Genomic DNA, 27,324 nt, shown 5'->3' with positions numbered 1-27,324 from the left:
CAGATAAAAGGGTTACTTAACTTTCTAAAACAATTCAAAGTCTATTATTGGCTTCCAGAAGTACCCAGTGATTTAGAAATAAAATATTTGTATTTCATTCCTAGCTTCTTTATTTATTAACCATCACAGACTCATCAGACCAATGGGTATGGTATCAGCAGTCACAATATTGTAGCAGTAAATCTAAGAGAATGTGGGGTTGGTTGGTAATCAAAGGTGTCCTCTGTATTAGATTTGTAACAGAGAGTCTTTTCTATGCAGAAATTTTGAGCAATTTCTTATTTAAAACAGATTTGTTGTGTTCAAATCTAGGGGAAAGCATAACCATTATAAAAAAAAGGGAAGCAGGACTTTATGATGCAAATGAGAAAGAGTGCAAGAACAATGACTATAAATAGAACTGTAGAACTGCACTCAGATCAAATTCTCGAATGTTTGAAGAATTAATTTTAAAAAGTGTGTTTGGTAAGTAGATGACAATGTGGCACACTTCTACTATGGAGGTACCTTAATGGTGGAAACCCATTAAGAAGTGCTCTGCCTACTTGTAAAGGATCAAGGATGGATTTAAGGAATACCAGGACTGAAACCCAAGAGCCACATTAACAAATCTCTCAGAAAAACACCTTTGCCGTAAACCTTGACACGCACACGTAACCCACACACACCACATCACAGCTCAGAACTCTGAAATCAAATAGATTTATTGACAAGTTGCAGTATTTAGAAGCCAGACATACTTGCAGTTTCTGCTCTTAAGTCACATATATATAATTATACCAAAATATTTGATGCAGCTGTCTTCAACATTCATAATGGAAATACACAAACATTTTCCTTTGTGTCCACAGCCTGATACAAACATCAATTATCTTGTGGTGGAAAACATTAAAATATACCAGGTTGTACAGCATACATAAGCAGCAGGATGTTATGTTTTTGTGCACACTGCAACCAGACTGACAGTAAAAGGAATTCTTTTTTCAATTTATGTCTTGCAGGAAATTATAGCAACTATAAATCAACTGCTTGTTGAATAGTAGCTTATGCTACTAAAATGACTTTTAATTCTTAATACAAAATAGATACATAAGTAGCTGTAATTAAAATCCATGTACTTTAAAAACCAGGAAAGAGAAGGGAAAGACTTTTTTTTAAAAAGAGTGAGAAGACTTATTCATATGCTTGAGCAAATAATTTTTAATACCTGGATTTCTTTCCCTCACTACATAAAATTTTTATGTGGACATATAAATGCTATTCTTGCAGTTTTAAAAGGGCAGCATAATGGCTATCAGATACAACACCCTTGTCTTTACCCTTTTCAAAATATTGCAGAAGACACACAGGTCCTCAGATTCTGCCTTTAGTGCACAGGAATCTGAGTGACACTAAATTAATTGTAGGAGGATACCTGAGGTTTAATAGAAACCTGTGTTAGGCAATCAGGAAAAATCTAGGAAGTTTAGCTACTCTAAACCCTAATCCAGATGTTCACTTAGGACTCTTTATATATTAGATTTAAAAGTCATTAATTTAATGTTAGAAGTTTTAAGATTTGAAAAATAATTTTGTCTTGACTTGCACATGTAACCAAGGCTTCCATGAAATCTTTATTTGAGGGTGGCACTTCTGATTTAAACTGTAAAGGCTAATTTCAGAATGTAAAAATCTGCTCTTGATAAAGGTGTCTCTACTACCATAAGGCAAAATTTCAGAATAAATTGTTTATTCCATTATATAATTTCCTATTTTGGGAGAGCACTGAATATTTCTACGGTTTTAAGATTTGGTAGATTTGTACAAAACCATTACTTATTACTTATTGCACTTGGTATTTGCCCAGCTTTAATCCCCTGATATTGGAAACATTGTCACAGTAATTCTGTCTTTTTAATTGGAGTATTTTAGCTTTAAGGGAGGAAAAAACCCAACCGATCTCAGGTGTAAGCAGCTCAAAAATGTTCCTGGTGTTAGACAAGAGCAGAGTAGTAAAAACTGAGGTATGACAGAAGAAATCCTACTTCTGTGAAGTCAAGGGGAAGCCTGACTATAAACAGGCATCAATACTTCATCACACTAAAACATCCAGCAACATGAAAAATACCTTTCATGGGGTTTTTTTTCCTTGCTGTGGCCTCAGTATTAAAGCTGCAGTAATAATGCTTCTAAAATACAACAGTGACACATACCATTTAGTAAAATTTGTTTTGCTCAAAATGGAAAAAACGTTCTAAATCCAGAGCATCTGGTTTTGTTTAGTAGCATTCTGGTTGGAACGTTGACTAAATATAACTTTCTACCATTTTCTTCAGAATAGACACGAGTAGAACCACATCTCTTAATGTTACAAGGGAGAATAACACAGTTCTCCGAGAAATACTTCCAATTTCAGTAGTGAAGGCAGAAGAGGTGGTGACACTCACCCCAGCTAGCAGCGCCTTGCCTGCCCAGCTCAGTGGCTGTCAGGGGGGGGTGATTTCCTGGGGACGAAGCGGTAGTAGAGGTACTCATCGCGGAACTCCAGCTCGTTGGTGATGTGCTGCAGCACGCCGCCCCTCAGCAGCCTGTCCCCGTACACCACGGCCTCCCCGCGGTCAGAGGCAAGGCCGACCTGCAGCAGCCAGCTCACCAGGTCACAGCCAAAGAAGATGCCAGTGGAGATCTTGGCACCACACCTGTATGTCAAAGGAATGATTCACCCACATGTTCTGTAAATCTGGTATCACCACTGCACGATGGGGAAAGGCAAGGAAAAACAGCAGGAAACAAGGAGAGACATCATGATGGTTAAGAGCATGTTAGAAAAGAATTTGCAAGTTTTGTATATTTGGGACATGCCAGTATTCACTACCTTTTCCTACAGACATTTCAATGAGAAGTAATATGGACATTGTTTTAGGCTTCTAAATGAAATCTCAATTGCAAATAAAATTCAGTGGACATCAGTAGCATTCTTTCTGAAAACTAACACAATGTAATTCTATTTCTTGGATACTTACTTCCCATGTACTTCTTACCATAACCCTTTCTGCAACAAAATATCTGACCTGAAAGCAACCTAACCCCAGCAACAGAGATTCTGTTTGAATTTTAATTCTTTTCATAATTTCTGAACACTTTTAAACAGACACTAACTGATTATACATATTGTAAATAAAGCCCATTTATAACTTGCATATCCTGTTAAATATTGACCACACATGCAGTACTAAGAATAAACAAAACCTTTACAACAAGGCTATTTTTAAAACTAATTTATGAGGCAATGATGCTATCATCTGCCTAGTTGCAGCAGACATACCATGCAAAAATTAACCTGCAGCAATGAATGTTTCTGGTTATCTAAGATCTATTATGTGGTACCCAAGCACAGGGTTTCTAGAACTGATTAAGAGCTAAAAGACAGCATTTTTTCCCTAATTTTTTTTTAAAGTTAAAAGCAGCAGTAACACAGAGCAAGTGTTAACATCTATTAGCAGATGCAAAAATGAAAATAAATTAAAATCCATGGTTACAACATGTCAGTTACAGCACATTTAAATCAAAATGGATAGGATCAAGTTAGATGAATATTTAAAATTACAAGACAAATGCATTGTTTTAATTCATAAGGGGAAATAAAACATGAACCAAGTTCTGCACAAACACAGTATTACAACAATAAGGCAACAAATGTCATTATTTCATGTATTCTCATGTGGGTATAAATAATAAAAACCACAAAGTACAACTAAATGAACAGCCCTAAGCCTAGGAAACCACAATAGCAGCAGAGGCATGGGAAAAACAGCTGTAAAACCTGTTCTATTTCACAAGGCATTTTCTGATACATCTTTCTTATGGGACATTACTGACTTCTGAAGAGACTGAACAAAATCACATGATGCTGTCTAGAACAGTTCTGCAATATGGCTTTGGACTACCTGACCATTAAAAGACCACCCTATCCTGCCTAGGCAGTCTTACTTATAAGCTTATATTACAAGAACACTCAAAGTGTCCTTTTAGAACAATTCATGTCTCCATTTCATATATTTAATTAAAGGCAGAATCTTTTCCTTGTTCCTGCTGCTTCTGTCTGCTTTTTTCTTCTCATCTACCTACACATATTTGAAGGCATAATCCTTGATTTAGGTAACATAATTTGCCCCTGAAATCTTCACTGGTTTCATAAATTGAAGTTTAGGCTTCATTAGAGGTATGAGTAGAAGAAATGATATAAACTCAGAAGCCGTCAAAGTCCTAAAGCCACTATAATCTCACATGTTAAGTGGCCTCTCAGTACACACTAAAATCAGTTGCAACAGTTTTGCCTCCTATAAAAGCTACATATTAGTAAACATTTAGTTACAACTATGGACAGTGTCTTACTCTACAAAACAAAACAAACAAAACCAAACCAAACAAACAAAGGGTCTTAATGCATTTCTACAGGTGTTATGGTATACATTTTTTAGAAAGATTTTATCCCCTGAACTCTAGTTAAATGCAAAATCTGGAGAAATCCCTTAGTAATATAAAACTTTTAATAATTTATTTAAAACCTAGGTGGGATAATATCATAACTTGTGCCCCAATGTTTCAGTGTGAGGCTAGAAACATTTCTGTTACAGTTAAATTTCTAATCCTTATCTTGAGGTTTGAATAAATACAACAGGAATCACCCACAAAATTATCTGTATTTCATTGTTTTCAGCAGATGGGCTATGTGCTCTGTAACAGGTTATATGTGCAGGGAAGGACCTTACCTTCTGCCTTTGACAATACTTTTGACACAGTGATCTCTATGATAACGAACAAACTGTTGACAGGTCATCCTGATCTCCTCAGGCACTGATGCATCTGTGTGCCCTGCTGCTTCTCTTCCACCCCAGAAAAACTCAAGCCTACAAAACACATACACAAAAAAAGAAAAATTCAAGACAGCAAATCAAGCAGAGGCATTTTTTTGGGAAACTGCAAATAACACAATGGACCTCCCAGGAAGCCTATCGCCACCTCTTTTTGTGCCCAATACTTTACATATAATCTTCCTAATATATTTGTATGGCTTTTGAACACAGAGGTGTTATTCCAGGCTTGGGCAGAAGGAAAGTCAGAGAGTAGCTGGGAGCCAGCTCCAGCTGCTGGATTCACAGGGCAGCCAGTCAGCTCTAAAGTAAAGGCAGCTTTTACAACTCACTCCTGCACTGTGGAAGGGCCTGGCAACACAAACTACTGGCATGGGGTTATGAACACAGCGCTTTAAAGCAGTGAAGACACATTCTGATTCAGCATCCAGATCTAAGTTTTAGTTTATCAGCTGAAATTATTTCTGAAGAGCCTTCATTTGGCAAAAATTTCACCTCTAGGGAGCCTGCAGGACTTATGTTTCTGAAAGTGCCATTAGGATGGCAGAACAATCTCTCGACAAGTGGGAGAGAAAAGAAATTTGGAAGATTAATGAAATAAGAAACCAAATACTGCAGCACTGAAAACTCAACTCCCTTCAAAAACGATTATTAGTAATAATCAGGTTTATAGGTGTAAGTGCAAAGAATCTATTTACCTTCGCTTGAATGGCAGAATGATTAAATGCTTATCTAAGCCAAAAATACCAAAGCAAATGAAGCCCTGCAGAAAAAAAAATAAGAAAAAGTAACATGAAGCAAAAGCTTTGGTTTCTATAGGACAGAAATTATAAACTCAGTGCCAAATACATTTCATGTATACATGCAAAGTATCCCTCTTTTCTAAGTATCATTCAAAACGCATTTTGTTTCTGCTTTGATTTTTCATTTGGACCTTAGAAAGACATATCAATACCTAATAGTCCATCATATAAAACCTTCAAGAAATAGTTCAGTAAAACTAATGCTGTGACATGCCACTTGACACTTTGGGATAACTGGCAACCTTACACAGCCAGGTATTGAATCTGTCTTTGTTAATGCAAAGGAAAGAACAGACTTACTGTAAGTGCTAGAATGCTCTCTAATTAATTCATTTTTCTGTGCAGCTTTTATATACAACTATCATTACTGCAGAGCATCCTGTAGGCACACGTGCCATGGCTGTGTAAAATGTTCCTCTGTTGTGTGTATTGACACTGCCTGGCTTTCACCTGCACAGGTGCCAAAGCTGCCTGGTGTCAGGAGCACTGAACCAGGCCAAGTGCAGCCAGAACCAGCATCCATCTTCAGGTCTTTGCTATGGAGCTGTCACTGAAACCAGAGATATCATTTAAACCTTACAGAGACAGCACCCATGGAGCTGCCTTGCAACTGATGTAACTCCACAGAAGAGACACCAGGGAAGCTTTGGTACAAATAAGGCTAAATTCCTCATCAGTTTCCATGAGCATTGGCATTCAATTGTCACTTGCACTTTTGAAAGTGTTCATGGTCATAAAAGATGTGTGTTATCTGCTGCAACACCCACCAACATGGCCATTTTCAGAACAAACATTGGTAAGTACCTGACCAAAATTAAACACAGCACAGAAGAATTGCAGTTCCACATACAGCCTTCCAGGCTCTTGGTTGAACAGCCACCACAAGCAACTGGAGAGATTCTGTAAAGAAAATAGAAAAACAACAAACACACAAATGTAACCTAACTGTTAAAAATCAAAAGCTTCCTTCTCCTCACATGCTAATAATTCTTGCACAGCGTTCATGGTCTCCTTATTCAGATAGAGAGAAGTAAGAGGGAATAAACACCTTAAAACATCATCTCGGTTAGGTTTAATAGCTTGGCAGGAGGGGGAACCTTGGCTGTTTTAAACATAACAACGCAAAACATGGCAAGGTAAGAGTTCTTTACATGTTTATGTAAGGAACTTGCCTCAAGCATACTTAGGTTTTCAACATAACACAGCCAATATGAGCCCAGACAGATTTGCAGTGTTTGTCTTAAGGCTGCTTAGCTGAGGCCAGTGCTTTCTACATATTTCTTGCAGAGTTAGGATTATGTTAAGGTGAAGCACATACCACTTCAGCTACTTGAGATGCCTGAGAGAAGGAGTAAACCTCCAAAGTTAACCCATTTGAGCGCAAAGGCTAATTCTTTAAAGTAACTCATCTTATTTCATAGTATCTACATAATCATTCAGATACAGCTAAAATATAGGTTGACAGTTGGGGTATCCTTTAAAAGATGCCAAAAAATACTAGCATGAAATACTTGATACAGGAAATTTGAGAGGGAAACATTTCATTTTGTAATTTAACAGAACTTGAAAAGCAAAAGCAGTAGCTACTAACCCACACTGTTGTGCTGCACAGTCCTGCTTTGTAGTATTATATATTTGTGCCACAGTATTTTCCATTTCAAATAAAAATGCTTCTCCCAACTGACATCCACAAGAAACTCAACTGAGCTTTACATTCAGAGAAAAGTTTCTTGCCTTTGTCACAGTTAAAAATTAAAATTATATCCCCAACACATTACATTCTGGTATTTCACACTTGTACACAGGAGCAAACACCAACACATCTTGGAGTCAGTAATGATGAGTGGCAACACTAACTTAGCAATGTTGCTCCAAACACCACTAAAACCAACAAAATTGCATTTTCCCATTTAAAATAATCTTAAGATTATTTTTTAACACCTCAGAGAAATTCAGGTTCCAGTATAAGCCTGATCCGATAGAACAATTTTTGTAGTCTCCTCCAGAAGAAGAATTCAGTTTATATTTTTAATTGATAATTGTCTAGGGAAGAAGACCAATTCTTGAGAAAACTGGGAAGAAGGGCAGTAGTGACGAATGATATAATGATATAACTTCACTTTTTTTTCCCCTTTTGGGTTCTCCAGTATCTTGCTCAACATCATCAATCTTAACTTGCATTTAATTTATGATGTGGCACAGAAAAATTAACTGTATGACATCCCTGTTCCAATAAGGAAGCAAAATATAGCCTCTGTTTTATATAATGAATTGTTACTTAAGCAACTGGAAGATTTTTACTGGATTGTCTACACAGCTTTCCTAAAAATCATTCTACCTCAAAGAGTTAACATGGGGAGAAAGAATATTTACAGCAAATAGGCCAACAATGAGAAGTAAGCACAGCAGCCCATGTCTGGCCAGCTGCTTGTCTCCAGTCTGTAGAAGCTGTTCTTCCTGAGCCAACACACACGTCTGAGCACTGCAGTGAGTCACACACTGATCCACTGGAAAACAAACCAGAAATTCTTCATTAGCCTTCTATCTTCAGAACTCCATGAACAAACTTGTTCATGTAACTTGCTGAGTCAAATTACCTTGTTAAGTAACCCTACTGAAGTGACACACACAAAATTTAATATTGGCTTTGACAATAACCTGTTCAGACATCTACTCTCAAATGAAACAGCTGAAGTTGACGTGTGCTCCTAAATTGATAAAAGCTTTTCCAACAGAATTTTTCTCTCAAAGATTTAATTCAAACTGAATGTGTGGTTAACATTGAGAAAACACTATTAGAAGTAATGAAAATAATGAAAAAATATTTCCCTGAACAGTTTTTAAATTTTAAATTTATTTCTGAAAAAAATCAAATATACTGTCAGCTCTAATGTTTTTACTCTGCATCTCAGTGTTGTTTACCTCTACATCAGACAGAAAATCATATTTATTTCAGGTCTGTGACTGTATTTTTAACACAGTATATCAGAACATGATCACAGTTCTACCAATGAAAGGAGTCAAACGCAATGAGAATGGATGCTTGTCTTCCAGCTACATAGTTCTAAGAAATTCTGAGTATCTTCCTCTAGATGGCAGTGAAAAACTTCCTGGCAAGGCCATACATAGGAATTGGTACCAGGTGACTCGAAGCAGTTCAGTGAGATAATAGAAGAATTAGTAATTATTGCAGCCAAGGTTACACAAGTGTATGCATTACAATTTGCTTTTACTGATTTATAGTTTTGAAGTGTTCACTCAGGAGGTTGAAATAATTTCCACTCAACCAAAAGGTATTTTCTACCTTATCTTTTAGGATAAGAAAATTAAATTGGCCTTCCTCTATTCTTGAAGACATTCTTATGGTGCTTGTCTGAATTACTTAATAAATAAAATAGTTGGCAATAGGCAGAAAGGGAGCATTTTGTGAGATGAGACATAACTGAAGTATGCTTCAGTGTGAAATATTTAGATTTAGTGAAATTTATGCTGCATGCAAACAAAGCATAAGGATATGATCGCCTTGTTAAGAATGCATGAAAACAAGAAAAGAAATAGGAAAAAGAGTCAAGTTGTACTGGCAGCCAGCTTTGATTACTGGCACTGATGTGCAGTGAGAATGCACTGGGCATGCAGTTTCCAGACAGGTGTTCAACAGTCAGTTCAATCCTTTTTTTTCTATTTTAGTGACTCCTAAGGCCCTCTTAGTCCATTTTCTCCATCTCTCTTCTCTAGACATAAATAGTACACCCCAGCATGGACATTTAATCTAATTTGCAGTAAGCACTTGCTCCTCTAGATCTTATTTAGTGTTCAAAACCTGTGCCAGATTACAACAAAGGCTTTTTAAAAGATGCAATATGTGAATATGAGGATGTAAAAAAGTACTTTATGTTAAAAGCTTGATGCAAAGTAGGGTTATGCATTCAACTTGCCAGCATCCAAACAAGACAACAATGGAGAGGTAAAGTCTGAATGCTCAGAATACACCACAATATCTTTGTGGTAAAAAAGTGACATCCAAAACAACTGTCCATCTTGAGCACTGAAAGACTACAAACAACTATGAGCAGAAGAGAACAAACAGCTATAACACTACCTAATAATTCAATTTAATACAAAATATCAGCTATCCAGGTGGAGTCAAGGGAACAATAGCTCCAATAGTTTCTTTGTGAGAATAACACATAGATGTTGGGGAAGTGCCTGTAGTATTAAAACAAGGAGATACTACTGCTTTACCTGTCTCAATTGGAGGAATCTTGCTTTCAACAGCATCTGACACTGCTTTGCTGTCTTTAGCACACGATAATTCACCATTAGTTGTTTGACAAGAACAGCAACCTATTAATATATACAGTAATAGGATAGTTAGCTTCCTTCACTACCATAATTCATTTTCCAAGTGTAACAATATATTCTATGCAGCTTTAACTACTATGCTGAAAAATAACCCAAAAGGAGAAGACAGACTTAATTTTTCCAGTTTGTTGAGAGGGTAAATGGGTCACTAATACTAATAGTTTAACATAACACTACCACCATTGAAACAACAGAAGCACTTTTAGTAACACGCAAAAAACTAGGAGGTGATCAAAAAGGCTACATACATAAAAGGATTAGAAACACACTGAGTGTTTCTGTTGGCATTTAATCTCAGTGAGACAATTTAGTAGGTAAACAATCTAAGATGCCTAGTGGGCTGCATTTATCACATCCTTATCAAGGTATTACTACTTACACAAAAATCATCCACAGGCTTTTCTTCTTGTTCACTTACCCAACTCTTACAATGGTAACAATCAAACTTTAGGAACACAAACCTAAATACTCGGGCAGTTATATCTAGATTTTCTTCTGTCCTAATCTAACACTTGAAGCTGTAAAGTGTCCTTCCCAGGTCAGAATTACATTTGAAATATTAGTTTATAGCACCCTAGGCCGGTTATTCTTTATACAAATATATTTTGTCTACCTTTTTCTTCAGATGTCTGTGCAGAAGATCTTGGAGAAGACTGTGCAGAAGATTCTGGAGAAGATTGTGCAGAAGATTCTGGAGAAGACTGAGTCATAGTGGCTGAAGTATGATTCTGCCCACTCCCTTCCACTTCAACCTCCTCCATTGAGCTACGTGGTGAGTATGGGTTCAACACTCCATAGCTGGACCCTCGCCTACTCCTGTTCATGCACATCAGTGACACACCTGACATCAATATACTGATGAACAGTACCACTGCCGTGGTAATTATCTGTTAAGAAAGCAAAGAAAGTGCACTTAAATATAGGAAAATAGTTGCATGTGTTTTTCTAACTTCTGTACTTTTCTAAATACACTTACAAATGAGTCTGAACAAGAGTATATTTCCTATATTTACTGCTCTTGCACCTCATAGCACTAAAAGAGACTAATTTTCCTTGCCTGAGTAATTGAGCTTTTTTGTTTGTTTTTTAAAGTGTGGACCCCTGTGTGGACCTCTGTTTCCCAATCCAAAAACATCCCCTCATTGTCTTCCCCCTTCCTCTCAGGATCACCAGTGTTCTGGGTTAAGTTCTGCTCAGGTACCTTTTCACTCCAAAGAGGAATGTGCTCTAATTTACATTCTTTAGCCAATGGGGAGCACCCTATTAATTAGCCTTTCCTTCTAATCACCTGCACTGATACCCAGAATCCACTCTGAGGCTATTTAATACTTGTGAAAGTGCCACATGAACAATCCTGGACTCATGGACTCTCTGTCCACAAGACAGAGAGGGAGAAAAGATGACAAATGCTAATACACTCTATATCCTCTGATAAGAGGAACTATTTGCTGGTAAAAATGGTAGTTCAGGGTATTTCAACCTATGATTGTGCTGAGAAGCCTACCATAGTGCAAGCAGTTACTGCTACACAGGTGATGCATATCCTATCTATTACAGACCAAAAGCCATTAATTAGATACTGGATAACAACAATTTTAGATAACTATCAGGCTAGAATACAAATTAGTCATCAGGAAAAGAGCTCTGTAATTTATTACCACTCCTAAGTTTTTTCTTTAAGAAGCCTACTCCCTTTTTCCTTAGTCATAGCTGCCTAAACATGAAGGTCCTTCTCCAAGCAAATGTTCCTGGTGGGTCATGACAGAAATACATTTTGTATCAATCTATAAGCATTCTACAAGGATACTTTTATTACAGTAGTCTGCACTTTGGCTGAAAGCCACTTGCACAGGTAGCATGGCAGAAATGTGAAGTGCTGAGGACAGAACATGTTCCTACCTGATGCTTTCCATAGAAAAAGGCAGAGTCAATACTGCTGTTGTTACGTTCACCAACAATTAGTAAGATTCCTACCAGAACTGTTGGGACTCTGAAAGAACAAAATAGGAAGTACATTACATATTTATCATGCTCTACTAATTCAGCAGGGAAGCATTTGAATTCACTTACCCCCATCCAGCTACGATGATAAACCCAATGGGAATCTTCACTGTTTCTCTCTTCTTCAACAGAAATAAAGAAAAAGACAGAAAACCTAAAAAAAGCAAACCCAAAAGAAAACCAAAATAAATGCCTTGTTTATTACTGAAAAGGGAATTGGTAAGTACAGAGCCTAGAAACTCTATGATGTGACCAGCTCAACAGCTTAAGATATTCTTCTTTGACCTTTAAGTATTACAAAATAATTTGTCCGATTGTACTCTGAGAAAGTCAATTAGAAATACCCATTGCTTAAAAAATCATGTTAATAGTGAAACATTGAAAAAATTCCAGGACATTTTATATTAAATATTCACTTCTAAATGATAAGAAAGGTTCACAAGGGTAAAAAAGATGTCATAAGAACATTTAAGATATAAGTAACTAATTTCTTTAGGTATTAACAGCAGTTTTCTATCCCAACACTCTTTAGCAACCAACAAATAGTGTTGTATTCAGTTATAACATTTCTGTAAAAACTAGTCCTTTGTAAAGTCAATGATAAATTTAACTAGAAAGTTTTGCATGTTTTTACCTAACTCTTTCAGGAGTATCTTGTGGAACTGCCTAGCCTACTCACACCTCAGCACAGCCCAGCAACATTCTCATGTGGAAGCAAAGCTGGTATTTATATTAGACCCCACCAATCATGAGCTATGTACTCCAGCTAAACAAACACAACTCACTCCAGAAAAACACCACAGGAATTAAATCCATAGATTCTGGACAAAAATATCTTGAATACTCAAAGTCTCTTTTCTTTTAATCATATATGTAAGGTTCCCCAAGCTTCTTGAAGCATCTTTCAATTCTTTCTGTTTCAATTCCTGCATTAATCTTATGCACACATATTGTTTTTACAAACAATTTCCAGGGGAAAGAGATGTTAAAGATACTTGGGTATTTTCCTTCATTCTGTATTTTCTATTTTTTTTTTTGTTGCACCAGTTTTTAAATGTACTTAATGCTGAATAATTAAATCTTAAACTCTGCATTAAAAAGCATCATTAACACTTTGACTAGCTGAAGGGCAACCCCCCAAATTCACTCTAATTGTAGTTGAGAGTAGGCTCTACTTCTGCCTTGAGAGTAGGTTCTTGTCTCTTGTCACACACCAGCCAGACTCAGCAGAAGCTTCCACCAGCAGCAGCAGTGCCTAACACTAAACCTCAGCACAACTTCCAGGTATCCCCATTTGTAGAAATACAAACTAGTGAAAGGAGCAAGTACTCTGAAGAATATAATTAACATTATTTCAGGACATTAATCTTTCATTTCACTACCTTGGCCCTGCCTAGGAAAATCATACCTGTCCATAGGTAGGTGCTGTAAAGTGAGCTGTAGAGGAATATAAATACGAGGATCTGGATGGTGATGTCCTTCTCTTTAACAGTGAAATTCCATGCCACCATTCCAATGCAAGCAATAAACTGGAAAGAAAAGTAAGATACCATCATTCAAACTGGGAAAGCAGAATGACAAAAAAACCCCAAAAACTGAACAGAGAGCTATTTACCTGCAGTGAGCTTTAAACTCCACCCCCAGATGCACTGGAGAGTGATTTTATGAACTGGATACTTCATTTAGTAGTAAAGTACTGCCACAATAAATTCAGTATTACAGCTGTGTCACTTAACTATGCTACCTTATTTTCAGGAGGGATTTTTGACAGCATGTATACAGCTCATATAAACTAGGAGTAAGGCAAATCAGGTAAAACCCCAACTTTATATACCTTATAGTAAGTAAATGGTGATGGTTTTGGCAAATACAAAGCATTTACCTAAAATTATTTGCACATGAAACTGAGATAAATTGGTATTGGTTCAGCCAAGAATTACACCAGTTGTCACACTGTGATATTGCATATATGATAATTTTAACACTGAAGGAATCTGAAAAGATAGGGTGAAGTATTGTGGAAACTGTAACAAAATAGTTCTATTTTTTTAAGTTCATCTTAGCTAGCTTTGTTGGTACAGAACAGAAGCACCTGCAGTTATCATACATGACATTTTTAGATGTGACTCTGTGATCAGATTAAAAAAAAAAACAAAACAACTACAGAACACTTCAGAAAGCACTACCACACAGATGTTATAGAAGCACAGGCTGTTCCAGTTGTGCAGCTGACTTCAAGAGAATAAGGAGCATGTACTCTTTAGTGCTCTCTCAGATTAAATAACAATTAAAATTAATCCAGAGCCACTTGGCTTTAGCCTTCCCTAGCCAGCAGCCATACATTCCCACACATCCTTGCACAGCACTTTCACCTGCCGATCTCTCTGCAAGAGCTTCAGGGACATAAACCAGCACAGGGATTATTTTTCTATTTAGCTCCTTGAATAGGGTTACTATAGAGTCAAACACAGGCTGCTGCTCCTGGTATTGTTTCAGATGGGCATAATTGAAAAAGAAGTGCTCTCAACAGTACTGGGCAATAACTAAGAAAACATCTCAGAAGCCATGCTCTGTTCTGATTGTTTATGGTTCTGTTCAGGAATCACAGTGCCCACATTAACTATCATTTTCTTCAAGGGTGTATTTCACAGCACTGAAATTATTTAGACAAGTCACACATTAAATTCACCTGCCGTCCACAGTTCGCTATAAAAATCTCACTGTAAAAATCAAACTACCAAAATTGTTAAAAACTTAAACCCTAACCTCACACAACAGCATTCTCCTTACTACTGACCTGAGCAACAAGTAGATTTGTTGTAATCATATGAGGAATCTGTTTGTATTTCTTACTCAGAACAACAACAGTAAGAGACCAGGTCTGTAACATACAAGAAGAAAAATTAATTTAAAAATAAAACAAAACCCAAAAGAAGAAGATGAGTATTCTGGCAGATGATGGTGAAATTAAATATACAACAGATCTTAGCAACATGACTGCTACAATATGCTGCCAGCCCCTTTGCCTCAGCAGCTGTGGTCAGAAAAAGCATCTTGGTGCTCTCATGTTGGTGAAGTATTTCCAGTAAAGACCAAGCACTTGCCTGGAGCATGCAGAAACCTGTTAGTTCCTCAGGACACAAATGACCACAGTGTAGCCTGGCAATTTAGAATTTAAAATCCACACCCCCTGAATCTCCCAAAATTATCTGACCAGCAAGAGGTAGCATTCACTTCTGGCTTCCCTTTAGGCAGTTTCAAGATAAGAGGACTTCAGTGAGACAACAACTTCAGAAAATTCCAACTCCTTCCAATATGCATGTTTTTATTTTTAAAAAGCAAATAAAGTAATCATACCATCTGTACTTTCTATAAAACAAAACCAAAATTCACATTGGACTTCTGGATTATCAACTGAGTTTTAAGAAAATAATTTCTAGTAAAGGAATTTGATAAACATAAATTTTTCAGGTTAAACTATTTCATTAATGCTCATTAAGACTTCATTAAACAAATACGCACTGACATTTCTGGAGCTGAAGTTTGTACACAGCCCTCATTACTGTGATATCCAAGCACCCCACTTGGCTTGATGTAACCACTCTCTGTGGTGTAAACTAGTACTTGAATTCCCCCACACCCTGTTATTAAAACAAACCTAACAAAAACCCTCTCAAGCTCTGCACTAAACGCTCTAATTCAGTCACTCATCTTTCTGTACAGTGCAGTTTGCAGCAGCCCCACTGCCTACTCAGGTTGTTGAACTCCTTCCTGCCCCTGTGCTGAGGATGCCGAGGGTGAGATGAGGAAGCACAGCTCCTGCAGTGACACAGCCGGGCTGCCCTGAGCCGGAGCGCAGCGCGTACCAGAGAGATGAGGCTGATGATGCTGATGTCAAAGCTGACGTTCTGCAGGGCAGCTGCCAGGGGGTTGGGGTCCATGGAAGGGATGGTCAGCAGCCAGGCAGAAACATACATGATGGGGGCAGACACAAACGTGCTGATCACCATGCCTGAGGTAATCTGCCAAGAGTCAAACAGAAACAACAACCAAGTCAATTGCATCTCAAGGTAAACAATCTGCTTTCAGGAATACAACAACTGGCAAAATTGGATCTTTGAATTAAACATACCTAGAATTTTCACAAATAATGAGTTGTTTCAGTAACAAATTATTTAGAATTTGAGCCAGAAAGTATCTGGTTTATACACAGAGCTAAACTGAAAATTTTAACAAGCTTCTGAAATAGCAGGAGTTGAGTCTCCTACTGCAGATGTCTACAGAGCTTGTTCATGGGCATCAAATAAACTAATAACTGCTGTCCAGGGGTAAATTTACACTGCCACATTTTGCTTGTGGATGTAAAAATTCACACAATAAATAACTAAAAAAAACCATGTAGCTATGCAAATATTAATATGCACTAATTCATGAGAAGAAACCATATATATTTACAAGTGATTTCTAGTTTGGCTTCTCATTGTCTTTCTACTTTCTACAATTTGCACAGTGATGGAAATTTGAGTTGTTACTCATACTAGAGACTCTGCTTTAAAGAAATTTCCAGAGGTTAAAATTCTATCTTGCAAGATTTACTTTTATTATCCCTTTTTCTTAAAAAAAAAATACATCTAAACAACTCCAAAATAGAAACCACTAAAAACAATGAAAATCAACAAAAGTGTGTTAATGTCACTTCAAGTGGAAGAAACAATTCTAAAATTTTTTTAAGTCAAAAAGGTATCCTCTACTACGTACATATAAAGTAAAATGCTTTCTATCACAAGATTTAACTGAAGGGCAGCACAATGAATCAGTTAAAGCTTAAGATCTTTCATAAATTTTCAGCTGTGACACTATTCTTACTGAAGTCAGTAACATAATTTATTTTTTCCCCTACAAAAACATCTCAAAGATAAAATCGTTGGAAAAAACCGGACTAAAACACAACCCCAAAAAACAAGAGAGATACAAATTCCTTATATCTGAAGTTATCCTATCTTTTTCTACTAGAGTCACAAATGAAAAAAAAAAAAAAAATGAGGACTATCAAGACACTTAAGACATCAGGAAAGATCCTGGGAGTACAAGTAATTCTAAGATATCTATACTTCAGAAAAGCAAATTCTTCAAGCCTACTTATTTTTTTATTTAATCAAAGAAGTTAGGCTCAAAGTTAGGACATATTTGGAAAAGTTTAACTACATACAATTCCTACTTCCATGTTAAATTGACTTGCAAATATTGCGACACCAGGTGCTGCTGGAAAAACTCCATAAAGAAATGCATAGTTTGATAAACTGGTGTGATTGACCACGTTGTCAGTCTTGTCCAAGAGCTCCACCATCTCTCTGCAGAGAAATGGCAACATGAGCCTGAAAGAAAAGGGGAAAAAGCAATTGAAAAAATATTACTCAACCTACAATAGACTCTTCTTTACCCAGAAAATGAATAAAAAGGAAATTTAAGGCTTTGAATACTACTTATGAAAAGCAAAATACTGACATCACTTTGAATGATTGCTTTTATTGTTATCAAAATATTTCCCAGCTGCTTAAAAATCTTCCATCACAAATTACATTAAAATAAGAAGGACAAACATATCAACAAACTCGGGCGTAGAAGCAGCTTCCCTGACTGTGTAGACACATTCTTTGTACAAACTTCAAATTTAGAATGCCAAGACATTAAAAACTCTCTCAATTTACAGCTGTTACAGTAATAGTAGCTATAAGCAGTCAGCAGCTCCGAAATTCAGTCCACCTTTGTGCAAGCTGTCTGAAATATAATAAGGACTCAAGCTTAAGTATCCCCATGCCAAAAGTTCTGGCCAGCAAACCAGTGACATCAAGGCTATTTCAGCAATAGCCCAGATCTCACATAGACTCAGTGTAAATCTTACATAGCCCTACAGTAAACAAAGTGGTAACATTAAAACCCAGCGTTTTTCACACTTTTTTTCATTATAAAATTTGTCATTAAGCTGGTTTACAGACTAGGTCTTTAGCTTTGAGGGTTAGTTGTACTTGATACTGAAATGCACCTTCAAATTTTACAATATAAACTTAAAACCCAAACATTCTATCAAGTTAATTGTAGTTCTGTAGGAAATAAAATATTTTATATCAAATAAATAAATAAATATTCCCTGAAATATATTCAAGGGAAGATTATGATAGTACAAGTTCTAAACAGAACTTTGCATTTATTCATGCTTAAAAGTCAAGCAGTTTTAGAGCATGAAGTGACCATTTTTATGCTCTTCCAGTATAGTTTCAAAGACTTATAGATAAAGTAAGGAGAAACAACTAATTTGGAGATGCATTGTTTAAGCCAAATAAAATACAAATACTAATCTAATATATTTAAACTCACTACTATCTATTTATTCAGTAAATTTTGATTTAAGCTACTAATTCCCCAAATACCCAATTCACGACAGATGGCCTGTAGGCAGTCTATGAAGGCACAGCACCTCTGAATTTCTTTCTCTGCAGAGCTTGACAACAGGTTTCTAGTCTCTTAAATTTCCTTTAAAAATTAACAGCTGTATTTTATCAAAGAGTTTGGGAAGGACTCGCTCAAATTCTGGGAGTGAAATGTACTATTAACATAATGTTTTTGAGAGAAAAGCCATCTGACCAGGATATTCAGAGCTTAAAACATCTAGAGAAGTATAAAAATACATAAACTGAACTTACAGTTTGGCTGTGATGAGAAGGATCAGTGCAACAAACATACCCTTTGTCAGTTTCTTCGTTTGTCCCACCATGGTCAGTCCAAGGTAAAAAAGTGCAGAGCCAGAAAATGAACTGCCCAGTCCATCAAGGAAGTTTTCAAGGTATTCAGGAATTTTCTGGCCAAGAATAAAATTTGAGGCAATTCCTATGAAGACCATGAATACAATTGGGTTCTGCAAAACTCGGAGGAGTGCTAGGCCCACTATTTTAATTTTGCTCTGTGACACAGTGCGATTATTCCTCCACTTCTGGATTTCACAGAAGATAAACCCCAGGGGGTTTAGCATCATAAGAGATATTGGAGCCACTAGGTAAATGTACTGGAGATACTCTGGGTAAGTGTTTTGATATAAAGCTTCAACTAGAAGACAGAAAATGAAGAATTATGAGTGATAACACTTCAGCAGAAAAATACATTGAAATACTGAAATTAAATTTTGCTCTCTGAAAACTACAGAAAATTATTTAAGTTTCCTCCAGAAGGAACTGAAGTAATCAATAACAATCAATATAAGATAATGCAGGAAGAGAAGTATGTCCTATCATATTAGGCAACAGTTATACACTTATCTAAAGAACACATTAAAGACCAAAGATTAACTATCCAATGCTATTAATCTTCCTACAATTAGCCACCATAAACAGAAAAAAAGAAAGAAAACAAAGTAACAATTCTATGTTTCCTTTGAGTCATCCCAAATGCTGGAAAAATTTTGGCTTTATTTCTGACTTGCTTTTCCTCCCCAGAAACATGACAGTTGGGGAGAATTAAAGGCACCTTTGCAGGATACAAGTTGCTTCCCATCTTAAGGGAGTCTCAGTTCTTTGGAGTTTAATCAGTTCTCAATGGGTAAGCCAGGTGTGATCTTTCTACATCGATTCATTGCAACACAACAAAGCAACAACTGGGAAAAAATTTTCTGACATAATTATTGGTTCATTCTCTGGGACTACTTAGGACAAGAGTTACTTGCTGTAGTTTTGGTCCCTCAAGGAGCTCCAAATCATAAGCTTTTGCCTTCATTACTACTACATATTTCTGAGTCAAAGAAGAATTGCTTGTTTCAAGTTTGTACTAAAGGCACTTCAAAAATAATGAAAATGTTTTGGAAACATATAAAAGATTCAATTCTAATGTGAATTAAAAAAACCCCCAATGCTTTAAAAGTAGAATGTTCTCTTTTACCTGACTTAAAGTTATTAAATATAACAATTATTTGTTATTAGTAATTATCAATAATATGCTATAGTTCTTAATAGTATGTCAATTATAGTACATGTATATATAGTTAATTTTATAATAATTCTTACAAATAATATGTATTAGATATATACTATGCAATTCATAATTATTAATAACAACATTATTAACGTTTTCTGAAAAAGTTTTTCCTCGTGACTACATTTCTCAAAATCCACAGAGTTTTACCTTTGTATTATTTAAGCCTCTGGAATGACAGGAACTTCCAAATGCTAAATCAGCACTCACTTTTGAAGAGTCTCCTCTTTACAGCAAATAAACTGACATTCTCAACTGGCTGATTTCTTATATATATAAAAAAAGGCACCAAAGGCATTTTTACTTTTACAGGCCATTATTAAAGTACATGTAGAAGAACTACCTGTATAAAATCCTAAATAGACTGCTGAACAGAAGTACCAAGTTTGGGGTTAGTTACTGCATTGAACAAGTCAGTTTTAAGCACTAAACACAACCTACTAATCAAAACCACTTTAAACATGCTGGACACTTTTTATGCAAACAGTTTTTTTCCTGAAACCTCAAACCTGAGACTGATATTTTATATTGCTTTATACAGAATGCCCATGTCACTCAAACACAACTCCACCCAAGTCACGTGTAATTAATGTCTGAGTGAAAAATTTTAAAAACCTTTACATTCTGGTAAAGTGAATCTGCATACTTAAGACAGTAACTTAAGGTCTATATGTACTTTAATTCATGTATGAGCTTAGAATGCATTTTACTGGGTACAAAAAATTGAGTTAGATTACTGAGTCAATGGGTGGAAAAAAAATAAGACATCAGTCTTAAAGAATCCTTAGCACAGTAAAAATAATCCACAACTTCTATACTGATTAAAAGTTTTCCTTTTATTTAAATCATGGTGCCTGCTTGCTGATTGTAACAAAAAACTGAAATCAAATATACTTTGGTTTTTAAAAAAAATCAATTCTTCCATGTCCCAACTGCTCAGAAGTACATCTAAATCATACACTAGTTGTCCATGCTTAATACAGTGAGTATGATTAAAGTCACAGTGACTGCCACCCACACAGCACCTCTGTACACCTGGGCTTTAACACACAGCTCTAGAGAACACCTGAATCTGTTTGTCAGACTTGTATCATATTACCCTGCAATTAAAAGCCCAAAGCTTTTTATCATAGTAATTCTGACTACATCAGGGGTGTGCTAATAAACCTCTCTGCCAGCTGGTTCTTTTTCACCCCAACATCACTTTTTAATCTAGAACTATCAAAACCATGATAACAGAAAAACAGTAATAAGCTTCAAAAATTTGACCCACATTTTGATTTTGCTATGTGCAAATCTTTTCAAACAGGAAAAAAAAGCATAGTAAAGAAATAATACATAATAATAGTAATGTATTAAAGAAATTACATGGGATGAAGACTCAGGAATGATTAAGAGAATTCAAAATGCCTTTTTAAATAGTGTTGGTTTAGTGTGTAATTTGCCAATATTGATTTTTTTCCTTTACAAATTTCCACTGCTACAGCATTTAAAAATATTTTTTCATTAAAAGATCAGGCTTTGTTCAAAACACTACCTCTACCACATAAAAACAGCAAGGCATTCTTTGTTGTCCATTTCTGCAAACACTTCAGAGAAGCTTGGGTAATATTTTACTAATAGCAAAAAGTTTGCACAGGTGACAGCATGAACCCAACACCAGTGAAAATTTGGGGATGGGAGAAGGGAAAGGACAAGAGGAAATAAACCTCAAGAGCCTACAATGCTTCTGTTGCAGTAACTATTACAGTAAAGCTCTAAATGGCGTAGATTTTGTCAATATCATACATAAAAAAATATAAATCATATCTTATAAATCATGGAGTACCTGAAGAAATATGCAGTCTTACAAGAAAGTAAAAGCTGAAAGAATTTTTTAACCAGGATACAATGGCAATACATTCAGAGACCCACCAAAACATATATATTTAAAAAAAGATAAACTCTAATTGGCATCTAAAAGGCATACCAACAAACAAAGATATAATTCTCACAGCCCCATTTGTGGCATACTTCTGATTTCATTCAAGAGGAATAAATCTCAGGAAATACAACCGAGGGAAACACAGTATTTTCATTTTAAGAAAGTATGCAATTGCATTTGTCTAAATTTTATACACATCAAGCAAATTTGAAGAGAATAAGAAAAATTGTGAATTCTCCTAAACATGCTGCCTTGGAATAATGAGAAAGATACTGTTAACTCCTAAAGTAATCTAAAATATGGATCTACTTGTTACATATAATCTGGAATTGCATGCTTGACATTGCCTTTGTAATTGTATTTTCAATTCTGTAATCAAACATCTTGTTTTTTGTTTTGCTAGAACCAACTTGCTCTCTTTTTTTGGTTTAATCTTTCCTAGATGATGAGCAGTCTCAAAGAGAATTTGAGAGGCACTTCAGAAATTATTTCAATTGCGTGGAACTTCAATTCAGAAGTCAACTTCAAATTATGGAAACATAAAAGCAAACATGCCTAGAACAGTGACAATAATTTTAAAGAAGAAAACATACTCACCTATTGGATATCCCAGTGCAAAGTCATTGCTTTGTGTAGCAAAAATAGGGAACAAACCTGCTTTGCTAAATCGGTTCTCAGGACTGGCTACTAACAACGTTAAAACACAGACTAAAAAAAACACAGCAGCTTTGGCAATTAAAACACTGTACAGGAAGGACCAATTCACATTTGAAAAATTAAGTACCACCATGTTTTTGAACAGTAAAGCCGGGAGTGCAAAACGGGACACAAAATTTCCCAGTCCTTTGGCCTGAGTTGATGTGATAATGTTGGCTCTTCCAGCTATGTAGCCACAAAGAATGATTCCAAAGCATTCCAACAGGGCTGGGAAAAGCCTGCTTATTGACATAGAAGGGGGATCGCCGGTGGTATTGAGTCCAGCTTGTCCAGGCAAAGAAAGAGACATGTTAGCTGAAGGTGAGAGGTTCTTTGCAGTGAAGTCTGAATAGCTATCCATTTCCTCTGATCACCTCTTCCAAAAGAAGAGTGTGAAATGATCTCATCTGTAAAAGGAACAAAAGTACACTTATTAACTTTATTCCTTTAAGTACAAGCTTATGCCCTCTTAAATTATTACAGAATGGACAACAGGAATAGCCCCTACAAGAACTGATCATCATGAAAGAAAGATAAATGTGATGAAGAATCAAAGCTTCTCCACTCTGGTACAAAAACATTTGGCAAGGTCCTCTTTACCTTCCAGAAAAATTTAGAGTTTAAATTATCATATCACCCTTGAAGTTTGTACCTTGCTTCATGCAACTTGGACCTCTCCCAACATTTCAATATTGTGTGCTAATGACAGACTTTTCAGTTAGCAAAGAATCTACAGATGACACAGCAGCCAGTGATTTAATTCATTGCACTAGACCTGACCCATATTTCTACATACAATTCTTTAGGTCTGGACCAGGGAAATTTAAGTATGCATGAAGCATTTATGTACAACAGAAATATCTGCTGACCCCTTTCCTCACTTGGTAGCAGCAATTGCCTTTGGAAGGGCCGATTACAACACCACAGGTTCTATATGCAAGCAGACACGTAAAGTCTGCAAATCAGATGAGGAGAGTGGATATCAAACACAAATATTCATTGGTCAATAGCAAGGTCCTGCCAGAAACAGATATGGCTTTGGCAATATAGCTCTGAAACCTGTGCAGTACGTCAGGTAACTGATGCACATAAAGTTCTGACATGACTAAATCCTGAAATACTTTATTTAGGAAGTCAAGATGACTTACCTCACTTGTAGGGATAGAAACTAAGGCAAAGGTGAGCAGATTTCCCCTAAGCTATTTAAGGTATCCCCTAAGGTATTTAAGGTAAAGTCAAAATTGCCAAGTCCCAAGCAATGCTTTGTATGGCACAATCTGTGCAAATCAGCAACTGGTTTAAGAGTCTTCCCAGCCTCTTTCTATCCTATCCACAAGGAACACAAAACACAGCAGCCACGTAAATAAGCAAGTAAATCAAGTCAGTGCAAAGGTGAGGTCTTGTAAGGTCTGTTTCACACCCTGGCATCCAGCATATAAATATTCACAAGCTTCAACTCTTTGACTCATGACTTATTTGTGCCTGAGGCTTTTGGTAAGCACTTCTATGATGCTCTGGTAATTCATCTGGACTGAGCTGCTGCATCATCCAGATCTGTCTAGTAGCCTTGGCTATCCCTTCTCCCAAGGAAAATGAGTCTCACTCCAAGTAGGGCTTATTTTAAAGGCTTTACTTTCTTATATTATAGATGATGAATTAGCTTAGATTTATTTGGACCAGGAACTCAATGTATTATTTGCTACAGAACAATGGGGAAACTTGCAAGAAATGAAGCAAACAACAAACCATTTCTTCTACTAAAATACTTAAGGATATTGTTGGAATTTGTAAAATGTTCAAAAGAGGACCAGAGACAGATTTCCAACACTGAATTCTTGAAAGAAATCAGCACCATTCTACACTAGCTGTAAGGTAAAAAGCAGGTTTTCAGCACAGCCCCATGTCAAATTCTCCAAGCTTACAGCACTGCACAGAGCTAAGGCTCCCAGCAGCACAATGTGTTCAACCTACTCACTGCTCTCTCAAGGTATTTTTCTTCAGCAATAAGATACAGCTGAAACTTTTTTAACCAAATGCAACATTTGATCTGTAGTGGGAGTGTACTCCAACTGCATCTATCTCTAAATTCTAGCATTCCTTCTCCTGTGCTTTCCTATTCAAGGCTAATGACAAGCCTCTCTTCCTTCTATATAAAAATCATTATTTCTCTTCACAAAATTGGTACAAAATGTAAATCCCTTATCTTCCTCACTTGATCAAAACTGACATGGATACACACCCACACAACTCTAACCATCATCTGTAAGCGAGATAGATAGAGAGATAGATAGATAGACAGACAGACAGACAGACATAGATTCCTGCAGCCTTCCTTCAGCCTACCTTCAATTTCATTACAAGGGAGCCTGTCAAGTCATATAGGACAAATTTTTGGTAAACCACAAGAGTTTCAAAGAGAAGAACTCTATCACAGTAAAAGCTGCTCCTGGCACTCCCCAGAGGGCTTTGAGAGTGAATCATCTCTTCAGCTCGAGAGCCATGCACATCCCAAACCCTTCATATTTAACACAGAGCATCTATGGCCAAGCAGTGTTTTCCAGAAATGCAAGCTTTTGCATTCTGCTTAACACAGTGAGTACATCTCAGCCCTCTTTGCTCTATAGGATACAGACATTTATATAACTGTTGTGAGATTATGTAATGACTAATCACAGATTTAATATACAGCCTTGTTACACCTCAGGCTTATCCCAAACTAGCATCTCAAAAGAGTGAAATTATTTTCAATTCACAGTTCTTACTGAAATCAGAGGTAATGATCTCATGTAAACCCAAAACCTGATATATTTGACACAGAAATTAGTTTGTTCTCATAGTATATGTAGCAAACTAACCAGACAAATGACACTAAAATAAGGAAATATAATACAGTTGCGAGGGAAAGCACTTAGCTTTGACTCGATAGAACATATGATTTGCAGTTATCCCTTCAGGGATTGAGGATTGAGATTTGAATCCTTGAGAACTCAGCCACAGGTGCATTTTTGGGAGCTGGAGGCCAATACAGACACAGCTTTTAGCAATAATGCTGCCCTATCTGCTGCCGACTGTGCCAGGCAAGCATAGCTGCTTGCAGCCAGACTGTCAGCTTGCACGAGAGGAAGCCTTGTATGAAGACCAACAATAGACACAGAGCAAATAACAAGTGCAGTTTAAACTTCCCACAAAACATTTCGCTTGTAGGTTGTCAATATTTGTAAATTCTTAAAATCCACTAGACCAGAAACTCAATTCTCCAGCAGCTGTGAGTTAAGCAACATCAGGTTCCTCTCCGAGTACAGAAATAGAGAAACTGTCTCCTTCACCAAAGGAAGGGAAAACCCCTTTCATCTTCTTTTTCTAATGAAAGTCAAAGACAGAATGAGCCAATAAAAGAGGTAACTTCAATGTGTATCTCCCCTCTGGTCTCTCACTTTTAAGCTTCCAACTGATAAGCACTCTCAGGATAATATGGTGACACTGGCAAGACCGTGCACATTGCTCATAAATTATATCCCACAACATGACCTAGTTAAATGCAATGCAGAAACTCTCCTACTTGAACAAAAGGATGACACATTATTTTACTCAGGAAAATTATAATGGAATCAGGGTAGGAAGAGTTACCACTCGTAGCAGCTCTACGACCCCGTTCTCAGCTAAGATAAGTGTGTACTACATGCACTTTCATGCAAAAATTTGTTAAGTCAAAGAGGAAGCAACTTCAGGGAGATAAAATGATAAAAGTTAAGTGGGAAGAAGTGATTACCGCAGTTCCTAATTTTTGCAAGTTAACCACAATTTTTACTTTTCTCTTTATTGGGCTAAGAAAACAGAGAGAGAGAACAATACAGCAACAGCAATTAGCACAAGAACTGTGCCACCTATATCTGGAAACCCGGACAACGCCAGTTGTTTTTCACTATCACATTTCCTTTGCCATCCTTCTCCCAGGATGCCATCGCGGAAAGCCCCTGGCTGTGCAGCAGCCGCACGCCCTGGGCACCTGGGGATGCTGAGGCCTGCCCGGAGCACACGGCTGGCACAGCTCACAGCAGCGCTTCAAGCTCCGCAAAACTTTGGCAGTGCAGCTCAGACAAGACCAAATGAAGCAAGAGCTGCCAGCGGCACCGAATGTCAACACAGAAAATGAATGAAAAATATACCTCCACGTAATTTTCGCTTAAGCTGACATTGGGGCTTGTCAACAAATAGATATATACTTCTGAAGTACATAGCAAAACATTTTTCAAAAGGTAGATAACATTTTCTTGCCAGCACCCTTTAAAAGCACCTCACTTGCACCACTTGCCAAAGTGGGATGTAAAATCCATTGAATTGCAGCCAGAGAGCTAACACAAAACCAACGCCTCTCGCCTGCCCCTTCCCGGCCCATCACTGCTCTCTTCCCATGGTCACCCCAGCTAGGAGCACACGGCATTTCAGTCAAAGATAAAAAACCGGCAGCACTGCCCTGCGTGACAGCTGCCTCAGCAGAAAACAGCGCCAGAAGCCGGGGAAAGGAGCGGGCAGCTTACCTACTCAGCTTTCGGTAGGCGCCTCCGCACCGGGGTGCGTGGGGAGGGTTTGTGCTCTGCCAAACTCAGAACCCCTCTAAGGCCGAGGCCGCCGGTACCGAGGCCAGGGAGAGGAGGTCTGGCCCGCC

General features: G+C 37.0%; 1 protein-coding gene across 2 annotated transcripts; it reads right to left on the bottom strand.

Moving 5' to 3' along the window:
• Window positions 1-682: 682 nt before the first annotated feature.
• Window positions 683-27,324, bottom strand: GPR155 (G protein-coupled receptor 155). Of its 2 annotated transcripts, none has more exons than XM_058028330.1 (16): window positions 27,197-27,324; window positions 22,560-23,065; window positions 18,721-19,120; window positions 17,229-17,394; window positions 15,886-16,041; window positions 14,817-14,900; window positions 13,428-13,548; window positions 12,089-12,173; window positions 11,918-12,008; window positions 10,632-10,905; window positions 9,899-10,000; window positions 8,030-8,163; window positions 6,461-6,556; window positions 5,552-5,616; window positions 4,752-4,889; window positions 683-2,678 (listed from the first exon to the last, which is right to left on the bottom strand). In XM_058028330.1, exons 2-16 carry the CDS (start codon window positions 23,017-23,019, stop codon window positions 2,456-2,458), a joined length of 2,595 nt encoding a protein of 864 aa, XP_057884313.1. In that variant the 5' UTR covers window positions 23,020-23,065; window positions 27,197-27,324; the 3' UTR covers window positions 683-2,455. The 2 variants fall into 2 exon arrangements, with proteins under 2 accessions (XP_057884313.1, XP_057884314.1); XM_058028331.1 differs by having other exon boundaries at window positions 2,653-2,731.

This window comes from Melospiza georgiana, chromosome 7 (genome assembly GCF_028018845.1).
Source record: "Melospiza georgiana isolate bMelGeo1 chromosome 7, bMelGeo1.pri, whole genome shotgun sequence".
NCBI lineage: Eukaryota > Metazoa > Chordata > Aves > Passeriformes > Passerellidae > Melospiza > Melospiza georgiana.
Note: the sequence above shows the minus strand (reverse complement) of the source record. Positions and strands in the feature narration are given on the sequence as shown.

Bases quoted from the DNA above. Each gene is read 5' to 3' on its own strand.
- GPR155 (XM_058028330.1), bottom strand. From the start codon at position 23,019: ATGGATAGCTATTCAGACTTCACTGCAAAGAACCTCTCACCTTCAGCT. The intron at 19,121-22,559 runs GTGAGTATGTTT...TCTGTCTTCTAG, and splicing joins TGCACTGGGATATCCAATAG to TTGAAGCTTTATATCAAAAC. The intron at 14,901-15,885 runs GTACGCGCTGCG...TGTATGTTACAG, and splicing joins TCATCAGCCTCATCTCTCTG to ACCTGGTCTCTTACTGTTGT.